This window comes from Phascolarctos cinereus, unplaced genomic scaffold (genome assembly GCF_003287225.1).
Source record: "Phascolarctos cinereus isolate Bilbo 61053 unplaced genomic scaffold, phaCin_HiC Scaffold_2;HRSCAF=192, whole genome shotgun sequence".
In the NCBI taxonomy this organism is placed as follows: Eukaryota; Metazoa; Chordata; class Mammalia; order Diprotodontia; family Phascolarctidae; genus Phascolarctos; species Phascolarctos cinereus.
Window position 1 is genome coordinate 97,429,685 of NW_027555625.1, and position 20,597 is coordinate 97,450,281.

Below are 20,597 nucleotides of genomic sequence, written 5' to 3' on the forward strand. Positions count from 1 at the left end.
ATTCTGGAAGCCACACAGTGTTTTGAGACTTTCGAGATATGACTTGAGTGAGACTTTCAAGATCTGACTTGAGTATAATAAATAGTATCCTAAAGGCTCCCCAAATTTCACAAGCATCTCCTTTCTACCATGCCACTCTTATTCTCAAAGTATACTTGATGAGCTAAGAAAATACATCAAGTTTAATGGCAAAGTTTGTGACTTATTTTGAATGTTTCAGAGCTAAAAATTATATTTACCAATCATAATCAGATATTTTGAAAATGAGGGGGAAATATGCTGTGTGAATATATAACGGGGCATATTCCCAGAAAATATGGCAGATGATCTGTTTCATTTTGTTTGGATACCAACATCCAAAGGGGCCTAACCTCAAAAGAATTGAAAGTCCCCAGTTACCTAGTCTACATGACATAATTGATTCCAAATTTGACCCCCAATTTCCTACCTTCTTTCACCTAACGCCTAATTTTGCCTAATGAAGATATTGTGGGGTATTAGATATCAGACATGGTGGGATCTCATTTACAGCCAACCAAGAGGTGTTAACCTAGAACATTTTTCTTAAAACTGCAAAAGATGATGATTTGAACAAATAATTCAACAAAATATTCCATGAGGCAGAACTCATCCTTTTCCTAAGAAATACCATCTATCACATCAATATAAACTACTTAATTTTTCCCTTAAACATCTGCTTGCTATCCTAGAGTCTTGACTCAGTGAAAAAAGCTGGACTACTATTATAGAATGTGCTTTGGTTATATTCAGACTCCCCTGGTCCTAAGGAGGAATAAAATCCAGTACTTGGTTGAGACTTAGGATAAAGAACTTGGAAGATGGAATGTAAAAGAGTCTGTTTATACAGGGAGAGGGAGGGAAGTGCCTAAAGAAATGTAGAGAGAGAAATAATGAGACCTGTCAACTGTTCACTGAAATTACAGGCCTCAGGATATAATGTTATGAAATTAAATATCACTTAATATAATGCAATTTGAAGGTTCTTTTAAAATCAGAAAAAGAAATTGTCATATTTAGGAAAGGAGAAAAAAAACTTTTCAACAAGGTTACTATCATTGCATTAGGAATGCACACAAACAGCAAGGAAAATCGAAGCCTCTTTTTCTCCACACAGCATTTAGAAATCAACATCCTTGGTTCATAACACAACATATACATGTGTGTATGTATATGTGTGTGTGTGTGTGTGTGTGTGTGTGTGTGTGTGTATACAGATATGCATATCAAGAGAGAGAACGAGAGCTGGTAAGGTACTCACGGTCATTGCATAGTGGGCCACTGAAAGAGGTCATGCTGCAGTCACAGCTGAATCCGTCCCACTGCTGCAAGCATACGCCTTGGTTGGAGCAGGAGTCCTCTTGGCAAGTGGTACTGGGCCCTGTAAGAAAATTCAGAGGAAACTTGCACTTTTTACCAGCAACAACTGTCCCTCTTGGTTGATCTTTGCACATGAGCTAGATCACATATAGTAGTTGCCAACACCTCAAGTTGCATGAACAAACTGGTTTTAAAAGTTGTCCTTCCCACTGTTGACTTATGAACCAAGGAGCTGTTTTGCCAAAGCTTTCTGCAGTTCCCAGAATACCACACAGTTCATTAAAGTCATTGATTGAAAGGAAGCAAACAGTTAATCCAAGAGCACCATGGCTATTCTCATTGTAGCAGCAGGTAATCTCATTACGCCATCAGCAGGTTCTATAAAGTATTTTGGTTTTCAGAAAATGTATTAATTTCCTCTAGCTGCATCCTCATGAATGAATAGTGGCATCATGAAAATGGGTATTAAAACTTCATGAAATTGAGATAAAAATTGGGAAAATAATGGAAGAAAGTGATGCAAAAACAAGCTACTAAGATTCCAGGAGGTACCCTGCAAAAATGGTCTAGCACCATGACACCATTTTGTTTTGTTTTGTTTTTTGGCAGGTATGTTGGCAAGTATCAACTCACATGCTTTAATGATAACATGCAATTAAAAAAAATAGAAAATCTCAGTAATAATGACCTGGCATGCCCCCAAATGACGTACAAATGAAAAACAAAGCTAAACTATTTCTAAATAATCATAACTAGATCACTGAAAAACAAACAAAAAAACTAATAAGTATGATCAAAGCACTAGGGCAATCACTGTACAAACATATTCAAGACTGAAAGCCTTTATGCAAATTATGCTGCAAAAGCAGGCTTAGTGTAATATGTTATGTATGAGGGCAGGGAAGGAAATCTGAACCCAAACAACATGTTCTAATACAGAAATTCAAAAACAGTTTGCGTTGGGTTCCCACTGTGCATTGTGGGGTTTCAGTCTCATTTTGATACACACAGGGCTATCTACCTTGCAAGTCAGCTTTCATCAATGCAACTTTGTCAGCAAAATTAAAAAAAAAAAGCAAAATATATTAAATGTTAGTAAGCAATACTGAAATGGGAGCAAACAGAGAGAACATTCATAGTCCAATGCATGCTGCTATAAAAGGGGAAGAAATGACATCAAAAGCAAACAAATTAATACTAACAGCCATCAATCTTAAGGCAAGCCAGAGTGAGAAAGCAGTAATTTGCCAGTATTTTACTACAAATATAATGGTTAATTGAGCTGATGACATGTAATGAAGAAAAATTAAAAGGATTTTTCCCCCTTTTGGAGTGATATGAATGCATTACCAGAATGACTGCCTTGCTTGTTTGGAGGCGCTGCTCCATTTGTCATTTTCAGACACAGTATGTTCTGTGGTCATTAATGGGCCAATTACCCCTTCACATCTTTTTTCCACTATCTCTTTTATCTCGCATTTGCATTTAAGTTTTAAACATGTCACGTAAACTACTCACTGCCAAATGGACTCCATTAATAATGTTTTACCAAATTCAAAAAACGACTATACATTATAGGAGGAGGTGGATTAATTGTGTGTAGGGGTCAGGAGGAAAATAATGCCATTTGGTCCTTCATGAAGGAAACATCTCTTCAGGATTTCATTAGACAGTTTGTTATTTGGGCTGATCAGAAGTGGCTTCTGTGGGCTATAAGCCTTAAAGATATCTATAGTCATTTCAAACTTGTCAAAAATGTTTATGTTTTTATTATCTTCAGCTACTTTAATTATTATTACCATTAAACTTTATTAATTTTGGACTAAGTAGGGAAAGAAATAGTCTTCTTAACTAATGAAAAATCCATATACTAAATTAGTTTTAAACAAACATAGTTGAATAACCCGCAAGTACAAAATACAATAGAAACTAGGCCAATAAAATACTATGAGCAATTATTCTTTGGGGTCTAGTTTTAATGAATTATTTGGAATTAGATTAATATGTAATTGTATTTAGATAGTTTTCTCTTAAGCCCCGGACAATTGCTTATCTTCTTTTTAAAAATTTTATGGCATTTTTACTTAAAATTTTGGGTTCCACATTCTATTCCTTCCTCCCCTGACTCTCTCTTAGAGAAAAGGCAATCAGATATGGATTACACATGTGCTATTATGTAAAACATTTCCATATTAGTCTTTTTGTCCAAGAAGACTTAAATAAAAGAAAAAAAATGAAAGAAAGTGAGAAATATCATGCTTCAGTCTGTATTCAATCAATATCAGTTCTTTCTCTGGAGGCAGCTAGTACGCTTCATCGTTAGTGCTTTGAGATTGTCTTGGTCATCATATTTCTGAGAATAGCTAAATTATGCACAGTTCTTCATCGAACAATATTGCTGCTAGTGTGTACAATATTCTCCAAGTTCTGTTCACTTCACTATGAATCAGTTCCTGTAAGTCTTTCCAGGTTTTTCTGAAATCATCCTACTTGTCATTTCTTATAGTACAAAAATATTCCATTACAGTCGTTATCATTTTAACTATACCACATAAATATCCCCTTAAGATCTTATCTATAATATTAATTTACTTAGCAGACTAATTTTTTATGTATAGTGGAAAGGGAAATTCTGGCTTATATTACATTTTAATATTCCCAAATTTTGATTCAGTAGATAGCAAATTAATGAATCACAATGCATATTATTCCTATTGTATAGGTAAAGGCTCTAAGAAACCTGCAACATTACTGTAGTTTGTATCAGGTTTGTGTCAAAACACCAAAAGGAACTGAGAGCCTATAAGTGGCTTAGTTTTTTGAGATTACCTGTGAGGATGAAATGCTTTATGTAAAGCTATTATCGAGAAACAGACTGAGGATAACATTATTTGAACGTTCTTAGAGCAATATTTAAAAGATCAATTATTGCCTACTGGAATAATCAAAAAAATTAGACAGTAGAGGAAAAGTCACATTCCTGTTCAGCTGCTGATTTACACAGGGACTCTGTGTTGTTCCTCACCTGGCAAGAAAGGCAAGACTAAAAATTCTAAGATTCAACAAGGATTTCAAGGTTGTTGCACTATTATTTTTGATAAACGAATGCAAAGTTGTTGACAAAGTGCAATCCAAATGTTCATCTCTTAATTTTAAAGTTAATCCTTCAGCTGTATCAAGCAAGGGTAATGGCATCTAAGACATGAAAGTTTACGGGCACACTAATAGATGATTATGCTTAATTTAGATTTGGGGGAAAAAAAGGACCATTTGAAACATTTTGCTATTTCATCTCACTGAGCATTACAGATAATACAACCCATTGTCTGACAAGACATATTTTTCATCCTATTCATCTTCTCACACATTCTCAAGAAGCACCATGTAAACATCTGCAGGTATTTGCACATGACCTATCCCTGAATTTATTTACACATTTCCTTACATAATGCCCACTTATTTTATCACTGAATTAAACTGAGACAACAAGTCACAAGGACTTTTGTATTAAGCATCTAAAAACATCAGGGAACAAGATGACAAAGTAAGGAAGGCAAATGAATGACAGTTTTTGCTGTGGAGCAATAAGGAAGATTTGTTCCTTTACTACATGTAAAAACTGCATCTTGGTTAGATATTAAATTAGATTGAAACTGGCCATGAATTATAATAATCTAACACTATCCTCTCTTATAAGCAAAGGAAGATCAGTTTGAAATTGGTATGACCTTCTCTAGCAGAGCTGGAACCTGAGAATGGTATTAGTGAATCATCACTAAAGTAGGTTTCCCATGATTGGAGACTAGTGACTATTGAATGGGAGTCTGGGAAATGTTTCCATCACTAGATAGGTGGAGGGAGAAATGTTCTTGGTAGGCGAGAAATATACAGTCGTGATAAGCTTTTGTGCTGATTATATCAAGTTTACAATTTTCCAGGCAATTTGGAAGATGAGTGATGCCAATTTGGTTTGGAGATATGAATTTCAAGAATATTAAGGGCAATATTAAGGGGAAGTTTAGAAAGCTCATTTCTTCAGGATCTAGAATTTGATTAGCAAATACGAAAAACATAATGTATATTTCTTTGATTATGTTTGTAGTTGTCACAACTGATGTTATTCATAATAGTCCTAGGGCCTGAAATTAACACTGAATTGTGTTGCAAAGATGTTAACCTATAAATGGGAAGAAAATTGTCAGGGAAGTATGGAGATTAAGAAATCAAAGTTTTGAAATACTATGAGTAAAGAAGTGTTTGGGCATGAGAAAATTGGAGAAAGAATAAGGGTCAAAGGGACTTTTTTGGCCAGATATCAAAGGAATATTAGAAGAAGAAAAGTAGAGACTGATGCCTCTTAACATATGTGAAAGTATTTGATTTGGCCAGATTTCTAAGGAGTCCCCAAAAGACCAATCTGGGGCAGGGGGCAATGCCATTTGCCATTGAATTACTAAAAATGATTAATAAGTAAGGTAAATAGGAGATTATATAATAAGTCCTCTGAACTAGGCTACATATTACACCATTCTGGCAAATAATATAAATAATATAACTATTATGAAATCATTTCACCAGGAAGCTCTTACCCTGGTAAGTAATGAGGGAATAAAATATGTCTCTCAATTCTTCCCTCTCCTGTCTCTAGGGCAAGAGGCTATTTTTAACTGCTGGCAGAATTCTGTTTTTAAATCACTACAAGTTCTCCATTAGTTTTGTTTTTGAAGAGTTTTCCAATTTTTCTTGAATTATGTCTTCCGTTCAATTTTATGAATTGTGTCCCCCAGCTCTAGATCATTTTCTTTATGCCTTATGTTCTATGCATTTAATCACAGGAGTTTATTCATTTGAAGGAGAGACTTTTTTTCCCCCCTCTCTGTGTTAGTACATTAAAAGTAGGGGGGGGGAAGCATATGTGTATCTGGCTTGGTAAAACTTGATATGTAAACAATTGAAATTATAAATCATATAAATTAGTGATAATTACTTACATTTCTCTCTCTCTTTCACACACAGACACACACACACACACCACACACACACACACACACACACACACACACACATCCTAATTGCAGGTTTCCTCTAAACAGACTTACCAGTGTGGTGAAAATGTGATTTTATTTAAAATAGAAACAACTCTTTTGGAATCCCTGAATTTCACAAAGCAAAGTAACTCTGAGTCTAGCAATTAAACCCAAGGTAATTCTGTAACTAGTAATTAAACCATAAGTAATGGCCAAGAGTAATTCTATACTGTTTTCAAGTTGCCATGTGTGAAACAGCCAATGTTTTGGTTGATTAAAAGGGAGCAGTGATATACACTCAAGGATTTAAGGATAAGAATAAGGATTCTTTTTCCTTTTCCCTTAGCATGAACTTTCCTTGTAAGAGACTAAAATTTCAAAAGTGCTCCAAAATTAAAGGAAGAAGAGCAGCAAATATTGTAGACCAGAGCAGCTAACTCCAGGATTAGTGAATAAATTACATTTATAGAGAGAGAATTGGTTAAAATAATCTGATGGGGTGAACTGAAAAAAAAAACTCTGAAAAAAAGGCAGGATTCAAAAAAGTACTCTACCAGATCATATTCTGCTGGAGAGTACAAAAAAAAATGATTCAGATACAGGTGTGCTTGAGAACACTTCTGAACTGTATGAAATCATTTCAGATTAATTCAGGCAGTGTACATAGAACGAATGGGACATAGAGCAGCCACTATTGACAATATTAAGAGAAAATGCTCATATAGTCAAATGTCCATTAGAGACAGAGGGTATCAGAAATTATTTTTTAACTCTAGCCTATTTGAAGAGGTATTTAAAACAATATGCTCAAACTGATTGTAAATATCACTCTTAATGTAAATATACGTTTTCTTTTCATCCTCAGAGGCAATGATTTGCTATGCTGAAGTGAGGTGAGTTATAAGAGAAAGAGAGCAATAATTAGGTAAACTTTAAAAACACTCTTTGAAGAAAGCATAATAATGGAAACTAATAATATGTGTAAACATATAATTCCTAATGAGGTGTAAGCATTTCTGTTGGGATTCCAAAAAGCCAAAGGAAAGTCAAAGTTGATACAATGAGAAGAAAAGAAAAAAAAGAAAAAAAATTCTAAAGATTTCCTGTATGCCATTTTTTTTTTTTGTGAGGGGAGAAAATGAAGGGGAAGCATGTGCAAAGATACTTTCCTAGCTAGTAATTTTTGTACTTATTTCCAATACTATAACATCAATTTCTAGTGTGTGAAAATGGAGATGTCATACCTTCACATCCTCTTTCTATCTGCCCATTGCAAAAAAGAGCATCAGAGATGAGGTCAGGGAGCCGTCCATTTAAATCCACTGATGCTAGGCAGCCTTGAAAACCTTCCTTGGCATGGACTAATTTTGGCAATGATTTGTACATTTCTTTGGCGACTCCTCCTATATACAAGTCACCTGTGGATAGAGAAAAAAAGACTTAGCTAGAAAGAGCAAGAAGTAATTGACTCTGAAACAGAGCTAGGGAGGTAGAGAATAGGAGCTTATTCCTTTAATTATAAAATCAATACAAACATTTGCATTTTGATTTTTTTCCCAAAAGTGTGCCAACATCACAATATCCAGATAATTCCTCTATTGATGCCTATAGAACCACAAAATAAACGGCTACAAAGATTCCGTGAAGGTGACATTATTGTAGGATGATAATTCTATCCAGAAAGGTTTAAATGATTTGCCCAAAGGTCACACTAGTAGTGAAGCAGAGAAGCTAGGATTTGAACCCAGCTCCTTTAACTTCACTCCAGTAGTTTAGATACCCCCAGCAATGCTTTACTTCACTCCCTTTCCTTAGGGTAGCTCTTGTAGAACTTCCTCACGATCACCTTGCTGATCATACCAGACATCGTGTCCTGGGTGGAATTCAGCCCTGGAGCCTCCCTCTCCTGATTGATGAGTACCTCTCCCAGAATACTATTTCAGAAATGCCTTATCCTTACTTCACTTCATACCTTCTGCTCTGGCCTCATCCTCTACAATTTAATTGATAATAACCTCATTGTCATATTGTTTCCCACTCTGCCTCTGCCCTGCGCCCTAGCTCTCACTGCTTTGTGGCCACAAGCATCATCCCTGTAACTTTCTGGACCAAAATGGCCCCTCCCTGGTTATCACTCCCCTGTATACAATGTTTCCCTGATTAGAAGACAAGTTCCTTGAGAGCAAGTCCTTTGCTTTTGTATTTGTATCCCAGAACTTAGGACGGTGTTTGGCATATGGTAAGCATTTAATAAACACTTTATCATTCTTCCCATGCACCAATTTTCTTCTATTTCTGCTTTTATCTCTATTCTATCCCTTCAGCCACTGGTGAAAATATCAGGCCTAAGAAAGTCTTGGAATAGTATTTCAATATATTGGTTACATACATTTCATTTACCCATCACAGTATATCTTCCCCCATAGTTCCCCTTTCCTGCATTCCCTACTCCATTGGAAGCAATTTGTAGGATTGTTTAGTTGTAGAGAACCTAAAATCAGGAAACCAAGAAGAAATTATTGAATAGATGTTAGAAGTAAGCACATAGGAGATTATACTAAAGTTGCAGTAGTGGAGGTGTGAAGAGGAAGGGAGTAATTTGTAGTATATTCGAAAGGAAGAAACAATGGCAGGAACTTTATAACCCAATAGATATATGAAATAAAGACTACAGAAGAGTCAAAGAAGACTCCAAAGTTAGACCCTGGTTTTATACTTTGTCTATGATTAAAATAAAAGCTCATTCTGGCATTTAAAGTTGTCCATAACCTGGCTTCATCCTGCCTTCCCAGATTTACTTCCTACTTCACTCATTTTATGTTCCAGGAAAACTGGCCTGCTAGATGTTGCCTGATTTTGGCATTCCACCTTCTGTCTCTGTGTCTTACCATAGGCTATCCTCTATGTTTGTGATATACTCCTTTCAAATCTCAGCCTCTCAGAATCTTTATCATCATTCAGGATTTAGACACCAAAATTGAGTTACCAGGGGGCTTCTAACTGGTCAAGTCTATTAGGTTGCTAGTGACATAAGCCTGGAATTGAGGTATAGATTACGTGATGGCTGAAGGCCCAAGAGATTATTCTCTTCAGAAAGTGAATATAATTGAATTAGGGTAGAAACTTCCTCGTCTGATTTTGTAGCAGTAGAAATTATTTCAATTCACATTAGTGATTTTAATTAATAACATTAATTATTAATCTTAATTATTTAATTATTCAATTCATATAATTATTATCTAGGTTATTTTTTTCATCCATGCCTACTTTTTGTACCTCTTAAATATCTTTTACTTTAATTTTAAAAAAGCTCCCCAAAAGGGCAATCACTCTGAGGACACAGAGGTAGTACCCTAGGGAAACTCAAGGTAGCAAAAGAAATAAGAAAACAAAACCAAACAAGAGCAAATACCTCCTATTGCAGTGTGAGGGATGGACCACCGTGGCTCGTAATTGCCTCTCTTCTGAATGGACTATAAATTGTGCCAGTGCTAGAATTTACTAGCTTCTCTAATGAAGCTAATATCAAATTTCTCTCAAATCTAGCTGTGGCTAGAAACAAAAAAAATGCATTCTGCTTGGGCTAACTGTGAAATGTTATTTCAGCAGGAAGAGCTCCATCTTTTTACCTCTGGGGAGCAATCAGCTCATACTCTGAGGTTTAGAATCTCATTGCTTCCAATTTAATCTCTTTTTGCATAACTACATATGAAATGAATAAGTAGAAGAACAACTCTAAGTCAGGTACTGCCTCATATCTACCACAACAGCCTTACTTGAGGGGGAGGAAGTAAAATATAAATCTCATTTAAAAATAAATATGATAGAGTATTCTATGAGCACCCAAGAAGAAAGCAAATGTTTGAAATAAGTAGGTCTTAGTAACACTGCTTGCTCTCACTTATTAGGAAGAAAAAATTGAAGTTACTTTTTCCTCCAATTACTTAAATGGATCATGTTGGCCTACTGAAAACAAAACTATAGGTAAAATTAACTCCCCCCCCCCCAATTCTATAATTAAGACACTCAGGGTAGAGTTTGGGAACAACCAATGGTTCTAAACAATGACTTGGGAATAAATGGTCAAATGTAACTGAATGGGAAGATTTCTAAATTCAGGACATGTGAAACATTTGGTATTGAGGATAAAGTAAAACTGATCCTTCAAATAGTGCCTCATTCTAAGAACAAAATAAACAAATAAACAAAAACCCAACACAACCCCAATTCTAAGGTTTTGATAGGCTATATTTCCTGTGAATGAAATTAGAGGGTCAATATATAAGAATAACAGATTGTTTTAAAAATTGATTTATAGGATCATAAATTTAGAGGTGAATGAGACCTTAGAGGCTAGAAAGTGTTACCATCCCCAACATTCTTCACTTTGCAGATGAGGAAACTAAGATATAAAAGGTTCAAAACTTTCCCCAGGGCCATCCAGGGTCACACAGGAAGGAAAGAGTGAGCCAGCATTTATTGAACACCTACCATGCGTCAGGCACTGTTCTAAGAACTTTACAAACATTTTGTCAATCCTGAAAACATCTCTGGGATATAAGGAAGGAAGAAGGGAAAGGAACAAGTATTTATTAATTGCTTACTATGTGGCAGGCACTGTGCTCAGTACTTTAGAAATATTCTCTCATAACACTGATGTCTCACGTTATTGATCCTCACAATACTGTGAGGTGGCTGCTACCATGATCCCTATTTTACTGAGGCAGAGATTCAGAGCCTTGCCCAATATCACACAACTAGCAAGTGTCTGAGGCTAGATTTGAACTCTGACCTGACTCCAGGCCTAGTGCTCTATCCACTGTGCCACCTCACTGCCCGCAAAGAGTTTGAATACATGTCAGCTTGATCCTAAGTTCAGTGCCCTATTCACTACACCAAGCTGTTTCTCAATCAAGTAACCTCTTTTTTAGTAGTTGTTCTTTAACCTTATCCATACCTGAAAATGACCTAACGTCTATTCCTCCATGCTTTGGATAGGTATTGTAAAGGCATAGGAGAATAAACATTTAAGTATAGATCATCGGATTATATACGTAGGCATGGATTGACAGAATTAGAAGAGACAGTAGGGATCCATCCAGGGCCATTTTTTCATAGACATGGAACAGAATAAACAACACATGGGTAGTTTCATTCTTGTACTCTAGAGGAAAACCACACACACACACACACACACACACACACACACACACACTCCATCTCTTACAGCTGATCTCTAGTTAAAGCTTTGATACATGTTTAAAGGCACATGCTTGTGAGAGAAATAAAACTTTAAGCTGTTTATAGTTTACACATTAAAGTAAAAGAATTTCGGATCATCATACACAGGATTTGAAGGAGAAAGAACACAGAATGCTGAGTACCCATACCAGAAAGCAAAGAAAGGAGATCAGGGGATATAACTGGTTGACTGAGGGCACTGAAGACAGTTCTCTACTTTATCATATTACCTATAACCTGCTGTGAAGCACTCAGATATATTTAGAAGGAAAGATCAGAGTCTTCTGTATATAATATGAATGAATGCTTTTCTTCAATAGAATTCCACTCCCTTCGACTAACGTCACGGAGATAATAAAATCTCAAAGCTGGATTAAAAACAAAAGGAAGCTTCACAATCTGCTCTACCTGATATTAGTAGCAAAGGATGAATTCAGTCCAATTCTTTGATGAATGATGATGGCAGGACTGGCTGACAGACTAAAGGTGGTACCCAGACCAAAGAAAACTATTTCCTTTCTACCTTTCAATTCTCATGCTTTACTGTCTTCTCCATATTCTATATGCCAGAAATACTGGCCTCCTTGTAGTTCCTTGAACATAACACTCCATCCCTTGTCTCCCTGCCTTTATACTAACTGTCCCCCATCCATGGAATGTTCTACCCTCTTACTCCCTTGTCTTCAGGTCTTCCTTCCTGTGACATCTTTCAGGACTCAGCTCAAGTCTCACCTACTTCCCAAGTCTTTTTCAGTCACCCCAGGCATAAACACCTTCTTTTTCCTGAATCCCTTCCACCTACTCTGTACACATCGTATGTTCATCTAAATGTGTACATGTTATCTCTCTCAACAGAATATAAGCTCCCTGAGGAGTTTTTTGCTTGCTCTCTATCTCCAACCCTTAGCACAGTTGTGACACATATTAAGCGCTCAATATATTCTTATTGACTTGAGTTGACTATTTTTCTCCAAGACATTTAGTGAGGAGGCCCTAAGATCCCATACAATCTTCACAATCATTAACCATAATCTGTGGCATATGGGGCTCTAGGTAAGTCTACCTAGCTGTTTGATGAAGCCCCTTTCTCTATGGGACACCACCCTCATATTCTCCACCTACATTCAGAGAGAATTACGTATTTCCTCTCTTGTAATCCTTTGCTGAAAAACCAAAGCCAATCAAATCCGTAGCAGGTTGACATGGAAGGCCCAGGACCTCAATTCTTTTTGAAGAGCCTTTCTGAGAACTATTTAGAATTACGTTCTATCAATTTCATTCATTTCTCTCACCATTCCTTATTCTGCTGAGGCACAGGAAATAATGTGTAGGCTTTGCTGTAGCTTAGACTGTCCGTGGCCTAAGGACAAAAGTGCTATTGTCAACAAACATTTATCCAGCTCAATGACCACTCCAGCAATCTCTTGTTTTCCTATTTCATTTTTCTCCAAGTATTTAAAAGCATCTTATAGCTGTTACTTTGTCATGTTTCTAGGACAACTTTACAAGTCAATACAATTAGATTTATTATTGCACAATTGTTATTTGTATTTTAAAATATCATATTTATCATTCCGTTGGTAGGTATACAAAACCATTGAAATCAACCTTTATCTTTACTGACCCAATTATCATTTTAACATCTATCCTTACTACGTATCTTAGCAATCGAGGTTATTATTTGCTCCAGATAGATTGATCTCTCTGTCTCCTATGAAACTCTGAATATTCCTGCCTCTGGACAGGGAAATCTCCAAAATATAGTTGAGTTACAGCTCATGTGAAGTTTCCCAAAATATAACAGGGTCCCCAACTCTATCCTTCCCTTTAGTACATACTCAACAGAATCATGACATTTTGGAGCTGGTTAGTACTTCACTGTCTATTTGGTTCAGAGACTCTGAACATTTTTTGGTACCATGGACACCTTTGGCAGTCCAGGTAAGCTTTCTCATAATATTGTTTTTAAGTGTGTAAAACAAAATCCAAAGGATTATAATACAATGTAAAATAAATCATACTGAAATACACACCAACCAAGTGGATATGGAGCCTTTGCGCTAAGACTTTCAGTGAAAACTAGGAGCTGATTTTATTAAAAGAATTAAGAGCTGGTTTTATGAAAAGTTTTATGAAAATGTGGTTTTATGAAAAAAACAATACAATAGACATACCATTGATTACTTTGATTAAAAAAGGAAGGAGAAAACCAAATTACCTGCATAAAAATGAAAAAAATGAATTCACCAACAATGGACATGAAATTAAAACAATTATTAGAAGCTGTTTTGCCCAACTGCATTCCAATAAATCTGACAATCTGAAATAGATGGATATTTACAAAAAATATAAATTTCCCAGATTAATAGAAGAGGAAATACAATACTTAAATAACCCTACCTTAGACAAAGAAATTGAACAAGCCATCAATGAGCTTTCTAAGAAAAAATCCTCAGGACCAGGTGGATTCACAAGTGGTAGAACAAATACTTAACAAACAATTAATTTCATATTATAGAAATTATTTAGAAAAATAGGCAAAGAAGGGGCCCTTTCAAATTATTTTTACAACATAAATGTGGTGCTGATACCTAAACTAGTAAGAGCAAAAACAAAGGAAGGAAACTATAGACCAATGAATATTGATGCAAAAATTTTTAAATAAAATACTAACAAGGAGATTACAGCAACATATCACAAGCATCATATACTATGAGCAGGTCTGATTTATACCAGGAATACTAGACTTGTTCAATATTAGGAAAACTATCAGCATAATTGACCATATCAATAACAAAAACAATGATTATCTCAATAGATGCACTCATTACTGTTAAAAAATACTAGAAAGCTTGGGAATAAATGGAGCTTTCCTTAAAAGGATAAGTAGTATCTATCTAAAACCATCAGCGAGCATTATCCGTAATGGGGATAAGCTAGAAGTCTTTTCAATAAGATCAGGGAGGAAGCAAGGATGCCCATTATCACCTCTATTATTCAATACTGTACTAGAAATGCTAGCAATAAGAGAAGAAAGAGAAATTGAAAGAATTTGAACAGGCAATGAAGAAACAAAAGTGTCACTCTCTGCAGATGGTATAACGGTATACTTGGAGAATCCCAGAGAATCAACTAATAAGCTAGTTGAGATAATTAGTAACTTTAGCAAAGTTACAGGATATAAAATAAATCCACACAAATAATCAGCACTTCTACATATTACTAACCAATCCAGCAGCAAGAGATAAAAAGAAATTCAATTAAAAATAACTGTCGACAATATAAAATACTTGGGAGACTACCTGCCAAGAGAAACCGAGGAACTATATGAACACAGTTATAGAACACTATTCACGCAAATCAAATAAGCTCTAAACAATTGGAAAAATATATTAATTTTTCATTGGTAGGTTGAGCCAGTGATAATTCTACCTAATTTGCTCATTCTGTGCCATACCAGTTAAACTACAAGACATTATTTTATAGAGCTAGGAAAAATAATAACAAAATTCATCCAAAAGAACAACAGATCAAGAATATTAAGGGAATTATTTTTTTAAAAATGTAAAAGAAGGGGGCCTAGCTGTACCACATCTCAAGCTATCTTATAAAGTGGTAATCATTAAAACAAATAGGCTCAGAGAGGTCATAGAAGCAAATGATAATAAGAATAACAGCATTTTTATGGGACTTCAAGGATTGCAAGAATTTTGCATATATTATTTCGTTTGATCCTCACAGTAACCCCCTGCAGTAGTTACTATTATTTTGCAGATGAGGAAACTAAGGTTGAGATATGTTAACTGCATTGCTCAGGATCATATAGCTACTAAGAGTCTGAGGCAGATTTCAAACTCTCATCTTCCTGACTCCAAAAGTCCAACATTCTATCCTTTGTTCTTCCAAAGTAGCCAGTAGTGACTTTCCCGTAGTCACATAGTTAATGTGTCAGATCCAGGGTTCTTACTCAAATCTCTTGACTTTCAGTCAGTTGCTTTGTCCACTACATCATGTTTCCTTCTGTCCTTGTCCCCTTGTGAACAGTGGGACCTGTTTGTTCAGTCTATGGCCACTGAACGAGCAAAGGGGACTTCTTCCCCCAGGCCTTATGTGGTTCCTATGGTCGTGACTATGATTATGACAGTAGTTTCGCCACCTGAGCTTATTAAGCTCCAGCTGTGGCATTAGTAGAGTACCAGATGAGTCACTAGGCACTTCTTCCTAAAAGACCCATAACTCTTATTTTGGGGCCAAAACCCACAGTGTCTCAGGATTTTTTTTTTCATCCTGGCCTAGTTTTCATTGTCTTTTCTACGCCAGTGGCATACCCACATCATTCTAGCAATGATGGACAGAGGAATTTGGTGTGGGGGAGGGTCAAGATACTGAATTCTGAGGCTATCATTGAGGCCACTTAATGGAAAGTGTTGAAGCACCCTCCTCTAAGTAATCTAGGATACCAGTCTTGTTGCATTGGGTCCTTAGTATGAAAATCAAAGATTGCAGTGGCCAAAATACTGAGACACCACTCAATAATCATCTGTAAATTTTGTGACTCAAATGGGCTGTTTGTTCCTTTCTACCTCTATAAATCTCAAGAAATTCCTGGAGAGCCTTGGCAGAGTTGGGGCAGCAATTGTAATAAGTGTCAGCAAGTGTCCAGAAAAGCTAAAGCATATTCTAAATGTAACTGCAGTTTCACCTTCATGCCAACTGTGTAATCTTATGAAGACAGAGTCAATTTGCTTCAGTGAGATTAAATATTAGGCACCAAAACACTGAAGAGTACAGCAAAAGTCTTATTACAGCAAAATTAGATTTTAGATCCAGCTGTCGCATTGCAGCTGCCTACCACAGAGAGGTTAATCTGCCTCCTGCATACATCCAGGTGCCAACCTAATACTCCAATCATAGGCAAAAGCCCCACTGGTTTCCTACCAGTGGGAGTCTGGCTTATGAAGTGACTTGACTCCAGTGAGATATGAGTTGAGACCTTACGATTCTTCTCCTCTGTATGGAAAACAATTTGAAAGTTATTAATGGAAGTTATGTATGTTGCTTACACAGAATATGCTTCCAAGATTCTGAAGTTCCTAGCTTGGGTTGAAAAACCTTTGGTAGAAAAATGCCCTAAGTTAGGGATGTGGGTGAGTAGCACAAGATTCTTAGATTTTTCAAAATCATTTAGAGTCCTCTTGATTACCTGGGATCTGCCATCAGCATTCCGCTAAGAAGATAAAGTGAAAGTCATCTAGGCTGATAGTGATAAAATGGATTTAAAACTGAAGCAGTCTGTTTGTCCAACAGACTGTGAGGGAAAGTTGGTGGGGCATGCTAAATAGTAAATAATAAAATCTAATTTGCCAGGGTAATTCATCTCCTGTAGAATCGACTATATGCCAATTACTCTGCAGCAGATGGGGTGAGGAGTTCAAGCATATCAAATTTACATTGAGCAACCTCCATCTTATTGCTCCTATAAATTTATATACACTTGAAAAGAGGGACCAAAATATTGTCAAGTCTTTTATTCCCCCCCCCTCTTTTTTCCACTAACAATCTTGCCATCATCACATCTTCCTCTCCACTCCTTTGGCATAAAGTGTAAGTAATAATATATAGGCTTATAATTGGAATCCTAGAAGTTCAGTTCAATTTAATTCAACAAAATCTCTTCAATATCTACAATGTGAAATGAATGCCATTGATAGTTAAATTTAGAAACTTCTTTGACCAAGATGCCTAATAGGGTAAATCTTGAAACATAGGCAACCCTAATTCATAGGATTCCTTCCTATGTTCTTGTGTATGCAAGTATCTGGTTTTCTTTTGGGTGGGAAAATGATATACAATGTAAGATAAAGAAGCATAGACCTTTCCCATAAAAATGACCCATTTAAAGAAAATAGGTCTTTCCACAGCTGACAAGATTCTCAGATGTACAGAATAGAAAAAGTGAAATCCATCACTGGGTTTCTAGATAGCTCTAAAGGACAAAGAGATAGAAGCCATATAAAGTTGTCTGCTGACATTGTGCAAAGCCTCTACTGGATAATGTGAACAGATGCAAGTTTACTTATTTGCGCACAAACTTTCTAGCTTCTTCTAAACATCGGTCCCACCCATGTCAGAAAGATGTAATACTTTCATTTGGGTCACCTAGTACAATCAGGTCAGGATGGCTCTCCTGAGCATATGTATGAATGCTTTGTCCATCCTAAGTTAAATGATCCATAAAGTGAAACACAAAGAATTAATTACAAACACAAAAAAGGTGGAAGGTGTGAAAGGGGTGGGAGAGGGCAAGACTGATTGGGAGAAGGTAATGTGTTAAGATGGCCTGCCTTTTTTTTTCCTCTGGCATCAACAAATAACAGGAAGATGGCAGAACATTCAGTTACATGGGTTGCATGATTAATTCATGTGACAAATTTCAAATACTCCCTCCATAAATCTGAAGTGTCTGTTACTACAATGCTAGGCATTGGAGAGTGAGGGGGGAGTGTACAAAAGCTGTATATGATAGCATTCCTGCCCACAAGATGCATAGAGCCAAGTCGAGGAGATAAGATCTACACAGGACATAACCATTTAGTGAATAATGAAGTACTTAACTTAGTGGCACTGACTGTAAGTGTACTAGGTTCAGAATAATAACTACTCACATTTATACTGTCTGCCTTTAATGGCTTACAAAGAGATTTCTGCGCAATAATTAACCCTATGAAAAACACCTCCTCTCCCCCCAATATTTTTTACTTATTTTGTATGTTCTTATTCACATATTGTCTTCTCCCAATAGAATGCAACTCCTTGAGAGCAGAAACTATTTCATTTTTGCCTTTGAAGCCCTAGTACCCAGTGCAGTGCATGGAAGTCAAGGAAGGAAAGAAGGAAGCATTTATTATCTATTTAATAGATACTTAATACGGTATAGTTAGGTGGCACAGTGGATAGAGCACTGTACCCAGCATCAGGAAGAGTTGAGTTCAAATCTGAACTTAGACACTTGCTATGTGACCCTGGGCAGCTCACTTATGCCTCAGTTTCCTCATCTGCAAACTGGAGATAGCGATTACTTTCCAGAGTTGTCATGAGGATCAAATAAGACAATAATTATAAGGTACCTGGTACATAGGAAGCACTATATAAATGTTGTTACTATGTGCCACGTACTGTACTAAGCGTTTTATAAATATTATCTCATTTGATCCTCACAGTGGTTGAAAAATCCTATCAGCTAAAAAAAAAAAACAAAACTGAGGCCAACAGAGGGTAAGTGACAAGGCATGTGATAGCTGCAAATAAATGCTTGCTGGTTGATTAATTAATTGAAGTAATATAATGCAAATATTAAAACTTCCATTCTTTAGGCGAAGAAAGTGGCACTCAGAGAAGTTTGGGATATGGGAACAGTCAAAAAACCCAACAACTTTCAAAGTCAAGATTTAAATGTAGGCCTCCCTGATTCCAAGTCCATTGGTTTGGCCACCACACCATGCTGGGCCATCATCAACTCTCTGCTCCAGATATACTTTGATTGGTCTATGATTTCCTCTTTTTGGGGACTCCCTCTAGGGATACATGTGCCACGTAGATGGGAATTCATGCCTTCTCATTCCACACCATTCTCAAATTCATGTCTTCCTGGAAATCCTTCACAGGGTGTACTACCCCATAGCAAAGTGCTAGTTCTCTTGATATTATACAATATCAAAAGAACAAATGGGTTGTCCATAGATGGACCCTTGATCTCACCACATAACTAGCCCACCTTCTTTTCTAGTCACTCATCTCTCCAGGGAACTATCTTATGTTGCTTCTTTCACACAATCCTCAGCTATTAATTTGTTGCAATCTACTGAAGTCCATTATGTGTATACCATATGAATCTCCATCACCCTTTCAGTGGCTCTTAATTGAATTCTTTGGAAACTGTGGTAGCCTATGCCTTTTAGCCATAAACCATTACCAGAAAAAAATTATTAAAAAGATAAGCCTTGGTTTCAGGAAAAATTGCGAGGCCATTAAGCATATTGTACAGTTTACAAAAAACAGTTTAAACTACTTTCTTCTTCCTAATGTTCAATACTAGGACCAACTTATTGTCCATGCATCCCTGTCTGACCAAGATTTATGTAATGATAGATCAGGTCTGAATTGTTCTATAGGATTAATCCATCTATATCTAACTAAACAAATGGGTCAGTAAATAAATTATCTATCTCTCTATTGATCCATCTGTATGGATAGACAGTATCTGCAGTGCTTAGAAGAGTGGCTGGGTAATACCACTACTAGGGTCTATATCCCAAAGAGATTTTTTTTCTTTTCCTTTTTTTTGCTGGGCAATGGGTTTAAGTGACTTGCCCAGGGTCACACAGCTAGTAAGTGTTATGTGTCTGAGGCCGGATTTGAACTCAGGTACTCCTGAATCCAGTGCCGGTGCTCTATCCACTGCGCCACCTAGCTGCCCCCCAAAGAGATTTTTTAAAAGGCAGTTGGGAGCACCTACTTGTACAAAAATGTTTATATCACCTCTTTTTATGGTGGCTAAAAATTGGAAATAGGGGGATGGCCATCAATTGGGAAATGGTTGAGCAAGTTATAGTATATCATTATAATGGAATGTTATTGTGTTATAAGAAATGACAAGCAGGATGATTTCAGAAAAACCTGGAAAGACTTACATGAACTGATACAGAGTGAAGTGAGCTGAACCAGGAGAACATTGTTCACAGTAACAGCAATACTGTATGATGAACAACTGTGAATGACTTAGCTATTCTCAGCAATACAATGATCTAAGACAATCCTAAAGGACTCATGATGAAAAATGCGTTCTGCCTCCAGAGCAAGAACTGATGTCGTCTGAATACAGACTGAAGCATACTATTTTTCAGTCTTTATTTCTTTTTTTGTTCAAGTTTCCTTCCACAAAATGACTAATATGGAAATGTTTTATATGATTACATATGTATAACTCATATC

The 20,597-nt window shown here is 36.3% G+C and overlaps 1 protein-coding gene across 21 annotated transcripts in view; it reads right to left on the bottom strand.

The window, feature by feature from the left end:
- NRXN1 (neurexin 1) overlaps positions 1-20,597 on the bottom strand; it is a 1,404,735-nt gene that overhangs the window by 696,856 nt on the left and 687,282 nt on the right. For all 21 annotated transcript variants that reach the window (XM_020996244.2, XM_020996243.2, XM_078149514.1 and 18 more), the window contains 2 exons: positions 7,610-7,783; positions 1,280-1,399 (listed from right to left, as the gene is read on the bottom strand). In XM_020996244.2, coding sequence (XP_020851903.1) covers positions 1,280-1,399; positions 7,610-7,783 — 294 coding nt within the window. The remainder of the gene's footprint in view (positions 1-1,279; positions 1,400-7,609; positions 7,784-20,597) is intronic.